This window comes from Phocoena phocoena, chromosome 21 (genome assembly GCF_963924675.1).
Source record: "Phocoena phocoena chromosome 21, mPhoPho1.1, whole genome shotgun sequence".
Lineage (NCBI taxonomy): Eukaryota > Metazoa > Chordata > Mammalia > Artiodactyla > Phocoenidae > Phocoena > Phocoena phocoena.
This window is the reverse complement of record NC_089239.1, coordinates 22,954,571-22,968,346: the sequence shown is the minus strand read 5'-3', so window position 1 is coordinate 22,968,346 and position 13,776 is coordinate 22,954,571. Positions and strand designations below refer to the sequence as shown.

The 13,776-nt window shown below is 35.7% G+C and overlaps 1 protein-coding gene across 2 annotated transcripts in view; it reads right to left on the bottom strand.

Moving 5' to 3' along the window:
- Positions 1-1,715: 1,715 nt before the first annotated feature.
- CFAP97 (cilia and flagella associated protein 97) overlaps positions 1,716-13,776 on the bottom strand; it is a 33,112-nt gene continuing 21,051 nt past the window's right edge. Inside the window, exons 3-5 of one of the 2 annotated variants that reach the window (XM_065899998.1) lie at positions 11,776-12,044; positions 4,216-4,366; positions 1,716-2,875 (exon numbers count right to left, since the gene is read on the bottom strand). In XM_065899998.1, the coding sequence (XP_065756070.1) occupies positions 2,748-2,875; positions 4,216-4,366; positions 11,776-12,044 (548 nt within the window). In that variant the 3' untranslated portion in view covers positions 1,716-2,747. The remainder of the gene's footprint in view (positions 2,876-4,215; positions 4,367-11,775; positions 12,045-13,776) is intronic. The other variant, XM_065899999.1, reaches the window with a different exon arrangement.

Sequence of the window (13,776 nt, the reverse complement as noted above, 5' to 3'; positions counted from 1 at the left end):
AGGGGACACGGGTTCGTGCCCCGGTCCGGGAGGATCCCACATGCCGCGGAGCAACTGGCCCCGTGAGCCATGGCCGCTGAGCCTGCGCGTCTGGAGCCTGTGCTCCGCAATGGGAGAGGCCACAACAGTGAGAGGCCCGCATACCGCAAAAAAAAAAAAAAAAAAAAAAAATCTTTCATAGAATCTTATTAAAAAGGATGTAACATCAGTTTAACATTTCAAAGATATGAAAATAACTCTCAATAAGAACCCTGCCTAGTAATTGTAGACCTTGGATTAGTATAATTTCTAGTTGCACGTGTCAATCTTCAAAATATATATCTTAGGTTCAAGTGAACCAAATGTAAAGTAGTGCTAGAGGATCCTACACTTTTTTTATGTTCTTGAAAATGAAAATATTATACTTATGATTCCTTCATAAAAATACCCCTTAAACCATGACATCTTAGAAGTACCTTGACTTATATCAGAGAATATCACATTTTTCAACTCCTGTCCCTCTATTTATACTTACCATATAAACGAATCATGACAACAGAATTGTAAATTCCACTTTGAAAAGATGAATATTGTTGCTCTTCCTGACTTCTACTTCAAGTTGAACCCCTGTTATCAGAAATACTTAGATGAACCTCCCCTGTTAACGTAGTAAAAACTAAAGGCATTATATTAGTATCTAAAATCAAAATACAAAGAAAAATAAATTTAATGATCAAAAATAAAAGTACAGCCTTATCTATAAAATTATAATTGTATCCTGACATAGGGTAGCAAAGACCATACAAAATGTATTCAGAGACTAATGCTATTACATAAAAGGTTTCATACCTTTTTTTCTCTAACAACTTAAAAATCCATTTAAAAAAGTTGGCTAACTCACTATTGAGCAGATATTCAAATGCTGAATTTTAAATTCAACATTATCATATCGCTCCTTAAAGATAGGTTGTTATACAAACATTAAAAGTGCAATAAGTTAAAAAACAAAACAAAAACCTTGGTTTAGTACAGCTAAAATTTATATATAAAGCAAAGCACTAAGTGATGGAAAAATCTGTTCACCAGAACAGAATATCAAATAACAGCAAAGGAACATTATAAGCTCAAAGGAAGCAGCAGAAAAATCTCACAATCAGGTTGTGTTCACACAAATTTTTTAACTCCATTCTTCCCACGTTTCACAGGCCCTATCTGAAACAAAATCTATCAATACAAACTAAGACCAAGAAATTCTGAATTGATGTTCAGTAAAATGCAGTTTGGCTTACTGCCAAAGGTATTAAGAAAAGTAAGTTTGGCGTGCACGCTACAGAGCTTGAGTTAACCCAGAAAAACAAATCTTACTGTGGTTACAGATAAAAAATTCACACTAAGAAAAAGAAAGATCTAGCATTTAATATAGAAACTTTCCAATACATTTTAAGGTATACAGAAAAGGCCAGTAATGAAAACAGTGATAATTAGGAGAGCAGAAGCAACATGACCTAGATATACTTTGTTGTATAATATAAGAGCCTTTAGAGATTGACAGAAAAATATTCTAATTTTAAAAGTCAACTATATTACACCCTACTCGCCATTACTACTTCTATTTAAGGTTATTAGGACTTTAAAAGTGGGACTGATAAAAATGATACTTCCAGGATTCAACACAAATGCCCAAACCAAAACAAAGCAAGAAAGTTAGCTGACATTTAAAGTAGCCTCAACAAACGTGATTTTTTTCCCCTTTATCATTCACATTTTTAGTTTTATTTTTCAGCCCTTAAAAACACTAGCTGGAATTTCTACAGCTGCGAGACAATGCATTTCTTTCTTTTCTTCTCACTTAAAACAATAAACTCTAAGTATAACACAACTCATTAACAGCATCACTTAAAACACAACTCAGGATCTGCTTCTTGGCTCTTCAAACTGGTGGTGCTATTTTGCTGATTCAATAGATACTTGCTTTTGCTTATGATGATCTGGTCCTTGGACAAACTATTCACAATGCAGTAGCTCTAAAGAAACCTAATTTCTCAGAATCATTACTTTCCCTGAATATATAAAAACATGAAAGAGGAGCTTCTAAGTTGAGCTTTCTAATACAGTTTGAAATGGTTCAGAATGGTTGATAACGTGTTTGAGCTCTAACTCAGTTCCCTTCTACGGAAGTAGTAGGCACCTCTGGTCAATCACAAGGATTGCCCCAGTTCAAGCTTCACTCAATCTGCTCATCAAATCTAAATCAGCTCCACCAATGAAAACAAATTTCAAGATTTTTTTCATAATAACTATCTTATAATTAAGTTATAAGTCACACTGCCCAAGTTCTGAAGCAAAGAGAAAACAAAGTCAGTCAGGAGCTATGCTCATGGTATAAAGCTTACAAGAAATGAAAAAAACAACAAACAAGAACTATATAGCTAACATCTTGGGTCCAACATTCAGCGATGCTATCACAACTGTTTTGTCAGTCTGACAGCTGAACCAATTTCTATGTTGAGAAAACACACGGGCATACTACCATTTCTCTGTAAAATACATACAAGTCTCCTATAAACTCCTCCTCACAGGAAACACTGATTTTATATTTAATTGTCTTTTTCAAAACAATTTTGCATCAAATTACAATAAATTACAAGTCACTGTTGTACACCTTAAATTGCTTAAAGAAGTATTTAGATGTTTATACAGAGAATGATAGTAATATACAAAAGCACTTCAATGAGAATTTGATGATCAATGTTTAAAGTAAAAAGTTTTTATAACCAAGCTGTACGGACATTAGGGGGCTTAGGTCTTAGCGACAGGCCACTGGATGTGTCAAACGCTGATTGCTCACTCTTACAACTGAGACCACTGGTAGCACTGGATGTCCTGGAAGCTCCTCCTGAAAATATATAAAGAATAAGAAATGATTTGAATTATTTAAACTAAATCAGCATCTAATAAACTTCTTCTCCTATCTTGAAGCCCAGAATAAAATTGTCTTCCCTATCTCACAGGTGTTTTTAAGTCTAATGTGATTCTCAACCAGGAATGTACTTCTGAATTCCCCATGGAACTTAAAAATATAATAACAAACATGCCCAAACGCTATATTAGGGCATTTTGATTCAATAGATTTGGAGTGGGAATAAATGTTTTTAAAAGCTTCTCAAAGAATTCAAGTGGGAAAAAAATCTCTATGTATAACCATTTCTTCAACAAATAATTTACTGCTTTCAAGGCATAATACTAAGTATGAGTAATTGGAATAAGACCGTTTCTTAGTCATGAACTCTGCCAAGGAAATGATGCTTGAAGGATGAATGAATGGAATTACTAGTCATTTGAGTGTTTAAGATTACAAGCGGTTCCAACTTTCTCTTAGGATTAGTTTCTACAGACTTTATAGTTTTTTGTTTTGTTTTTTTTTTTGCAGTACGCGGGCCTCTCACTGCTGTGGCCTCTCCCGTTGTGGAGCACAGGCTCCGGACGCGCAGGCTCAGCGGCCATGGCTCACGGGCCCAGCCACTCCGCGGCATGTGGGATCTTCCTGGACCGGGGCACAAACCCGTGTCGCCTGCATCAGCAGGCGGACTCTCAACCCCTGCGCCACCAGGGAAGCCCCAGACTTTATAGCTTTGAACACATACATGAACTAACAGCACAGACTTCTGTAAGGAAAAGGTCTGGCCTTTCCATGCGTCACACACCCTAGCACTCAGTGGTCACTCCCACCTGCGTTCTCCGGGACACACTACTGGCCAAGCATGTAACGGATCATATATTAAGTATTAAGAGGGATTAATCTGATGACTACAGATTTGCTAATTCTTCTTTTAGTTACCAATGAGGAAGAAAAAGCACATATCAGGGCTGGAAGATACTACTAAAAATTCTTAACTGGCTAAAGAGAATGTTACAGTGACTTTAAATAGCGTATCTGTTCCATTTCTTCCTTAAATAAACATATTGAAAGTAAAAGTCTCTCCTCCATTATCTAAGAGATAACTGGTATTTTCAATTGTTTTTTCTCCTGGTTTCCTTCCTATGCTGCCATTATACACTATAAATGAAACCTGAAATTAATGAAGTAACACAAATAAAACAAAGCATGCCAGTGAAAAACAACAGACAGCATTCCAGAAGTCAGCATTTTAAAACTCTATCATAAGAACCGAAGTTATATGTTTTTAAAAGGACAAAAGACACAAACAAGTACAAAATAATTTTGAGTATGCTTACTTAACGGGCTGTACTGGCCAAGAGTGGACCTCACTCGTCTGGAGGTCGGGGATGAGCTGAGATAACCCATGTTGCGGTGATAGTCTGTCAGCTGTTCTGAGCGTTTCATACCAACTGTTGGTTTCACAGCTTCAAGCCGCTTCAATAAAGCCTTCATTTAAAGACAACCCATTTAAAAGCCAATGTTAGAAAAATAGCAATAGTTTTTTAAAAAGGCGAATACTTTCTAGAACCTGAAATTCACAAAATGAAGTAGAAAAGACTTTAAGTCACTGTGAAAAAATATTTCAAATAATGTACTTTCAGGAAAATCTAAGGGTTTTCACCTATCCTATGGCTAACCAAAACCGCCATGATTTTAACAAACGACTATAGGCACATCTCTCTTCCTTGTCGGGTTACAATCTTAGAAAAGGTGCTGTAAGCTGAAATACATTAAGCCTGATTTTCTCATAGAAATGACATAATGGGAGCAATAATGCTAAGAGCCCAGTGTTCAACCCTAGAAATGACTGTGAACATATCTAAGCTACTATTATAAGTTCTATCTATATATGCGCACAGAGCAGTGACTGTCAACCTGTTTACTTTCCAGTGGTGCCTCAGGGCTCCTAGGACGGTGAGGAAAGGCCAATGGGCCGGCCTCTCAGGTTTCCCACTCCTAATTTCTACCGGCCCAACGATGCTTTCTGTATTGTCTGTTTTATATATTGAAGATTCTGCATAAAATTGTTTGGGAAAAAAAAGTTTTTGCTCTTAAGAAGTTTGAAATCAACTACTACAGAACATAAAGCTTTTTAAAGATTGTATAAACCAACTAGCCATGGCAAGACAGTATCCAGTAGCGTGGTATGTCCATTAATACGATTTTGTAACAGAGGCTAATGTGTAATGTCCCTAATTTTATTCATAATCCTTCCTTCACAAATCAGAAGGTGAAAGAGTTTCTTTTGTTTGATTTTCACAGGCTTCAGTGAGAAAGGAATGTTTAAGTAGACCAAATGGATGGGGGAATTGATCCATGGTTGTGTTTTATTGTTTTCTTTATTGACTTAAACTTCCTCTGTAGCAAGTTGATCTTTATTTGAAAAGAGAATGCTGTCCTGCACTAAGATTCACATTATAAAGTTGGCCTCATGAGTTCAGTCATAGGACAAGTTTTCTCTGGACAATCTTTTTTCCTTCTCCCTCAACTTAGTTTTTTCTTTGTATTATGGTATAATCCACATAAGATTTACCATTCTAACCATTTTTAAGCCTACAGTTCACCACCACCAACTGTCTCCAGAACTTGTTCTCAACTGTTATCAGCCCCCTCCCGCCCTGCTATTCTGAGGCTCCATTATCAGTGTGTTCCTGCGCGATTCCAGAGAAGCCAGAATATTGAGGGAAGAGCTATCGAGGAAAGGAGAGCAAGGGTTGTAGAATGAAAGGAGCTTGCAGACGAACGGCAGAGGCGCAGGACACAGGAAGAAGCAGCCGGACCCACCCAGAGGACTCAGCCTGCCAGCTCATCTTCCTGCATGAAATGGCCTTCTTCAGTTCTGAGCCTTCAAAAGCTAGAAAAGAGTCAACTCCTCAGTGAAGTCTTACACAGTTAGAGTAACGGTTCTCTTTGCTGAGTTCAGAGTCAGGATTTATCTGTGGTTCCACCTGACTATAAAGTCTACGGTCTTTCCATAATAACATGCTGTCTTTCTCTCTTTGTAGACAGAGAACCTGTACAATTTAGGTGCCAAGACCTACCAACTAATATATCTCCTCCACCTGCAGTTTATAACTGAGTAAGAAACTTGCTGGGTATCACATCATCAATGTATTTTACTGGGTAGAGAACCATTCGCTGTTTTATCTGATTATCCTATTAACTACCCATTGAGCTGTGCATGGTGGAATGGACAGCACAGAAAACTTGGTATTTTCAGTTACCTACCAATTTTGTTTTCTTGCTGGTAGAAGTCTCAATGTTTTTTAGATAAACTGCTAATTCCCTAAATTTATTCATTTGGTTGTATGTATATTTTTCTTTTACAAACTTTAAGAAAATTGCAGTGCTTATTTATCAGATATAAAACATATAAAGTAATGTGATCAAAATCAATTTGGAAATAAGTTAACAATAAGGCAAAAAGTAAACCCATTCTGTAATGCTGATATGTCACTTATCAAGTTTACATGCAGAAACCTGGGGAAATAAGAGAGCAATGATTTGGTTCAGCTATCCAAATCACACGGAACCGTGCCATGTATCTGTGTGCGATATGAACACAACAAGCTCGGCAAAAGCTAAAGGAATGATTTCAGATACAAACAGCTCTTACTTGTAGAAACAATATATTGATAAAAATATGAAGGATTACAGTAGAAACCCTAAAATCAAAAGTATATACATTTCAATCTAGTCATCAATTTACAACTCCTGAGTAAGACTTAAAAATGATAGGTCAAAATACTGTAACACTTGTAATTGAGTGATAAAAAAATATAAGTTTTCTAGTCAGAAAGACCTGGATTTATACCTTTGCTCTGCCATTGGTTGTGTGACCTTGGTCAAAAGACTTAATAGTGATATTAACAATGAAATAATACTCAAAGAGTCAGTTTAGGGTACTAAATGAGATAATGCATTTAAAATGCTCAGAACAGTGCCTGGCATATAGTAAGGACTTATTAAATATTAATTGCTATCCTTAATACTGCTTTGATTATTTTCTAGTTGTTTGACACACTCTAGCGTTATCTTCATAGCTAAGTTATATATTAAATGACAGGGCAGTATTTTATATTTTTTCTTATATCCATTCCAGTTTCTTACATAGCTCATAGCAGACATTAAACAAATATCTGTTTAATGGATTGAAAAATGTAAGAATGGTTACTTATATTCCCATTTATGGTTTACAAAATCTTAGAACTGCTACTCAAATCAGATTCTAATAATGAATTCGAACAGTTTGTTCAAATATCTCTGTTCTATCTAGGAAGTATCGTTCTTTTTCGAAAGAAAATTAACCCAGCCTGAATCCTGTCTTCTGAGGTGGAAAGGTTAAAACAAATGAGTGGACAAACAGTGAGTTAATGATTTCTGCAGTTGCCGGCAGAGAAGAGTTGCTTTATTGTTTCTAAAGTGAAAAAGCAAAGACCCCGAAGGACATTAAAGAGTAACAAGTGTCCTACAGTCTGGGACAATCACGACTGTTCTACATATTTGTCTATAGCTGGAGTTGTATTCAGTTATCATTAGCTTGCTTTCGTCTGTGGAAGGAGATAACAGACAATAAGCAGAGGAGGAAAACCAAAGTGAGTGAACTGTAAATTATTTCAAGACCTTGGAACAAAGGTACTGACTAATCCACAGGTAATACTCATACTTGGTATGAGATTTGCTATAAAACTTCATCTTTGTGACAACATATCACTCTCTAATAGTTTTCACATCTATCTAACATTACCTCCCTAAACCAGCAGACAAAGAACAGAAGAGGGAGGAAGAATTTTATTGCTCATCTAATGTTTTTAAGACTGGTTTGAATTTTATAAATTTACATTGGATTGGCCAAAAAGTTCGTTCGGGTTTTTCTGTAAGATGTTACAAGAGCCCGAACAAATTTTTTGGCCAACCTCATACATGCGTTACTTTTACTTTAAAAATAATATTTTAACACAGTAACTCATGAGTGGAAAGATTATGGTTTACTTTATTCAATTACTCCTCTCCCCACCCCCTTTTCACAGCTCAGGAAACTGACATACATACATTTAAGAGCATGAAATAGCCTCATTATTTTTAGGGTAAGGTGAAACTATAAAGTATCCTCACTGACCCCGTCTCCTTCCGCTAAGGTTATTCTTGCACTCTTTCATAAAAACAGAATTCATATTATGTCCAAATGAATATAAAGAGACATGGTTTAACAAGAATATTTCAAAATTCATGAATTAAAAAATTTGTTCCCTTTTGAAATAATGAAGTTCTAATATAATTGAGTCTATATGTAGCAAGCACGCCCTCTACTGGATAGAGGGCTCTCCTTTTCTACCTCTTCTGCACAGCACTACTTTGTCTCAAGTCTAACAGCCTCTGGATTACTAAGGAACTAATTTGAGAGTACTGGAACAGAACTGCTTTAGTCATCATGCCTGTTAGCCATCTGAACTGGCCTCTATCACTGGAGATGGAGCAAATGAAGGATTATAAATCATGAAAATTATAAAGTAATGGACCCTGCTTGTGCAGTACACCTGACACAAGAGTGCTGTATGAGCACGTCTGTACCCATGCATGTGTGTTTTGACTACGAACAGTTTAGCAAACAGGTTAAAAAGTATATCATCTCACCCTGAGGAACTATTAGAGCCAATGTGGCTCTAAATAAGGATTTGGTAGGTGGCTGCTTATATAATAAATACACAAAAAGTGATGGTTTACAAAAGTAACCAATTAGAAAATGTAATGAAAAATTTCATGGCAATAGCATAAAAATATACAGTTTTAAAAAACACTATAAAACCTTACTAAGGTAAAGTATAAGAAGGCTTGAGTAAATGGAAAGACATACCATATTTCTAGATAGGAAGGTAATATTTTAAGAGTGCCAAACACTCTGCAATTAAAATGTAAAGTCAACACAATTCCAACAAAAATTTAATAAAAAAACTTTTTATAAAGAAAAAAATCAGTTAGTATGAAGAATAAATGCAAAGGAATAGCTAAGAAAAGAATTTAAAAGGTATAGAATTAGTTTTATTTTGGTATAGACGGTGAAGAGTTAAGCATAAATCTGGAAGGTTACTTTTCCTTACAATAACGTAACAATATTTTATAATAAATTATGTTTATTTTCCTGTTTAGCTTTAAGCTACTTTTTCCACTTCTTATGAATTAAGCTTTTGTTTCAGAGCTGCACTGCCCAAAGCCACAAGCCATATGTAGCTACAGAGCATTTAAAATGGGGCTAGTCCAAATTGAGATGTGCTCTAAGTATAAAATATACAACAGATTTCAAAGACTTAGTACCAAAAAAAGGTAAAATATCAATTTTTTATATTGATTACATGTTAAAAAGAAATATTTTTTATTTAGTCAGTTAAAATATTATAGCACAATAATTTCACCTGTTTCTTTGACCTTTCTAACGTGGCTACTAAAAAAATTTAAATTATATACATGTCGTTCACATTATATTCTACTGTCCTAGAGTATAACAAATAAGACCTTACTATGAAATGGAGAAAAATATTGCTCACATATACATATTACTAAGCATACAAAGTAAAAAGAATAAAATAGTGGTAATTTTCCACTGTTTATTAAAACAGCTGAGATGTACAACTGATACGGGGGATGATAAAAGCTGTAAACAGAACCTGCTTAACAGTTTTCATCCTGTTCATACTAGTAAAGCCTCTAGACAGTACGGCTTCAGCTTCTCAAAAGTAAACCCAAGTTCCTCAAAAAGATAAACACAGAGTTACCATATGACCCAGCAATTCCACTCTTAGGTATGCACCCAAAGGAACTGAAAGCAGGGACCTGAACAGGTACTTGTAGTCAGTGTTCCCGTGCAGCATTACTCACAGTAGCCAAAATGTGGAAACAACCCAAGTGTCCACCATCAGGTGAATGGGGAATCAAAATGCGGCACATACATATATGGAATATTATTCAGCCACAAAGAGGAATGAAGTTCTGATACAGGATACAACATGGATAAACCTCAAAAACATGCTAAGGGAAATAAGCCAGACACAAAATGACAAATATTCCATTATTCCACTTATATGAAATATCTAGAATAGGCAGATTTATAGACAGAAGGTAGATTAGAGGTTACCAAGGGCTGAGGAGAAGGGAGAACGGAGTGTTATTGTTTGGTACAGAGTTTCTGTATGGAGTGATCAAAAAAGTTTTGGAAATAAGTAGTAGTGATGGTTGCCCAACATTGTGAATGTAATTAATGCCACTGAATCAATCACTTAAAAACAAAATGGCAAATTTTATGTTACATATATTTTACTACAACTTATGAATTGTACACTTTAAATGAGTATGGTATGTGAATTATATCTCAAAAAAGCTGTTAAAAAAAAGCAACCCCAAAGCTAGGTAACTGGGACATGATTCTGCCACCTGCTGGCTGTTTGACCTTGAGGAAGTCCCTGCGCCCTACTCAGTGTCTCATTTTCTCCTCCACAACAACAGTAAGTGTGTCTTTAGGTTGCTACGAGGATTAAATGACCTAAAATTGTAAAACAGTATGCACTATGCAACTGCTTGTTAAATAAACAAAACAAGACTCCAGAGCCATGTGGGAGAGTGAAAATAAGGTATAACCAGATGTTCGTGACACACACTGATTCCAAATTTTCTTAAATCATGAATGAATCTTGAAACTGCCAGAGTGACGTGCAGGAAGTTATCACATAGCTCACTACCCACCAACCTCACTTCAACTTGTTTTGCTGTTACCTACTTCCTGCCACATTCAGGGTGACTCTCCTAAAGGGCCCAAGAGTACTATTTTTGTAAATATACCAACCCAGCTCGCCAACTCCTGGTGCTAGTGATGGTAACAAAGAAATTCACAGGAGTTGTTACTCTTGCAAGTTCAGGTTAAGTACATAGTCAAATAGAACTGTACTGATGACGAAACATAATGAGGGTGAATTTTGCTAATTATTCTAGTAATTTTAATAATAGCTTTACCAATTATTTTAGCTCTGAATGTATGTGCTCATTAAGGGTCTAATTTTAGTTTAAGATGCTATGTGGGTTTAAAATCTTGGCTTAGCCACTTCCTTACCAGCTCCTTGTCCATGGATTAATTATTTAACCCTTTTAGGTCTCAATTATTCCATTTGTAAGATGTGGATAAAAATAAAGTACCTACCTGAAAGAATTATTGTCAGGATTCAATAAGCTAATATTTAGAAGACACTTAGAACAATGCCCAGCATTAAAGAGCTCAATAAATACCATCAATTACTATGAACTGCGTTTTATAAAGAAAATGATATGCTATGAATAAATAGTTTTTAATGTGAAGATTTTCAACAGTTTCCATATATATTCCTTAGGACATCAAAGTGTACTTATATGGTTTTTAACAATCAATGTCTTTCATACATTCAAGCAGCAGGGCAACAAATCTGACCTCTCTGAGAATGTATTTATTATTTAAAATAAATGATATTTAAATTATTTTAGCTTTCGAGGATAAAATGAAGTGAAATAGATTTAGCCCTCCAGAAGAGATATGTAGCTCACCCTCGGACACCATTTCCTGTACTACTATAGTGATTCCACAGATATAGTCAAATAAATAATGGAGCTTTCAGTATTTTCATTTAATATTCCCTTAAAATATAGTTTCCTGGATAAAAAAGCATACATTGTATCTTCCAGGCTCATAGCTCATCATGTATTTCAGGCCATACGTATCTATTCCTACTTTTATATAAGTTAGAAAATTTCACTGTATTGGGTTTCCTGAAAGTTGGACTAACAAATCAGTACAAATGCATTTTCTCTGATGACTAAAAAAAATCTCAGTTACTTACCAAATTTTCTCTTTCAATCCTTTGTTGTTCCCTCTGTCTGTTGAGAGCACTATGATATAACTTAGGTGGAGGACCAGTCGATCTTCTTGGAATCGTACTTTTGCTTCCTGGTTTTTCAGCCTGTCTCGACAGTTCTTTCAAAAGCCTCTGATTTTCCCGATCAATCTGTCTCACCTCCTCTCTCGTGAAAGAGTAGTTTTTCCTAGGTGCCACTGAAGGCTGATCAAAGTGATGTTTTTGTGGTCCCTTTTTATCTAATTGCAGAAAAGCTACAGAAGTGAGCAAAAAAAGGGAAAATGGCTAAACAAAGTAGCACAGAAATATGATGGTATATGCTTTAGCTTCTATAAATGGAAACTACACTAAGTCATGAAAAGGGATGTATGAAATAATGCCAGTGACATCCAGACTACAATTGGGTAGAAAAAAATTCAGAGGCAGCTTAGAGTTTTCTGCTCATTGGGTTCTTTGGGAATAAAATGCTAACATAAAACCATGAAAATATTTTAATGAGAAATGTTCATGGCACTGGTTGTACACTGCTGGTATAATTTATGGAAAATGCCTTTGTCACATTCGTTTCATGTTCTCCTAAGGCAGTTTAAAAGTTAGAAACCTCTGGTGGAGTACACTGACGCAATACTTAGTTGAGATGGTTTTTATTGGTTGGAGGGTATACTTCAAAAAATAACATGTCCTCAGCAATGCAAACAATGGCCAGAAAATGGCAAAAGCAAACCCAGAATATTCTGAAACCTTCAACTTAACCTGAAAATATTTTACTACACAAGATTTATGACCTTAATATTGGCATTAAAACAAATACTTGTATAAAAGTCAAACTTTTATTCCTGACTAAACAAAAGCCAAATAAATACATTATATAAAAGGAGTTTTTAACAAAGAAAAACATTTTCCATACTATGATTACCAAATGAAACTTTTATCAACATGCTAAATTCTTAAATTTTCATTATTATAACAATTTTCAGTAAGTCACAATTATTACTAAACATTTGTCAGAAGTTTCTAAAAATATTAAGCTGGCTCAGTGTTTCGGCTTAAGTCTGTGCTAAAAATGAATACATTATATCAGATTAACAGAATGATACATTTGTTTTGTTTTAACAATATTTTTTTAGAGTAACCATTATTTGTTTTTATTAGAGTGTAGCTTTATGTAAACTCTTTTACTTCCTTAGTATTTTATACTGTTAAAAGCACAGTGCTGTAAGGCAAAGAGGCATTTTAAACTCCGTTTAAAAATGTGACTGGTGCAAAAAAGTTAAATCCTTTGAGCAAAGTCACAAGAACTGTAAATCTACCTCCCAAAGCTTAAACTGAACACTATCAAAGATTACAGAAACTTAAAAAAAAAATGATTAACAGTGGCTTCCTGAAAGGAAAACTTAGGAAATTAGTGCTTGGTAATTTGTTGAAAACCATACCACACTAATGACAAAACCTGAATAGGAACGCATTTAGAAAGATATATATGGGGTTCAAGATGGCGGAGTAGAAGGATGTGCGCTCACTCCCTCTTGCGAGAGCACCGGAATCACAACTGACTGCTGAACAGTCATCGACAGGAAGACACTGGCACTCAACAAAAAAGATACCCCACATCCAAAGACAAAGGAGAAGTTGCAATGAGACAGAAGGAGGGCTGCAATCACAATCAAATCAAATCCCATAACCGCTGGGTGGGTGACTCACAAACTGGAAAACACTTATACCACAGAAGTCCACCCACTGGCGTGAAGGTTCTGAGCCCCACGTCGGGCTTCCCAATCTGGGGGATCTGGCAATAGGAAGAGGAATTCCCAGAGAATCAGACATGGAAGGCTAGCGGGATTTGATTGCAGGACTTCAACAGGACTGGGGGAAACAGAGACTCCACTCTTGGAGGGCACACACAAAGTAGTGTGCACATCGGGACCCATGAGGAAGGAGCAATGACCCCACAGCAGACTGAGCCAGACCTACCTGCTAGTGTTGGAG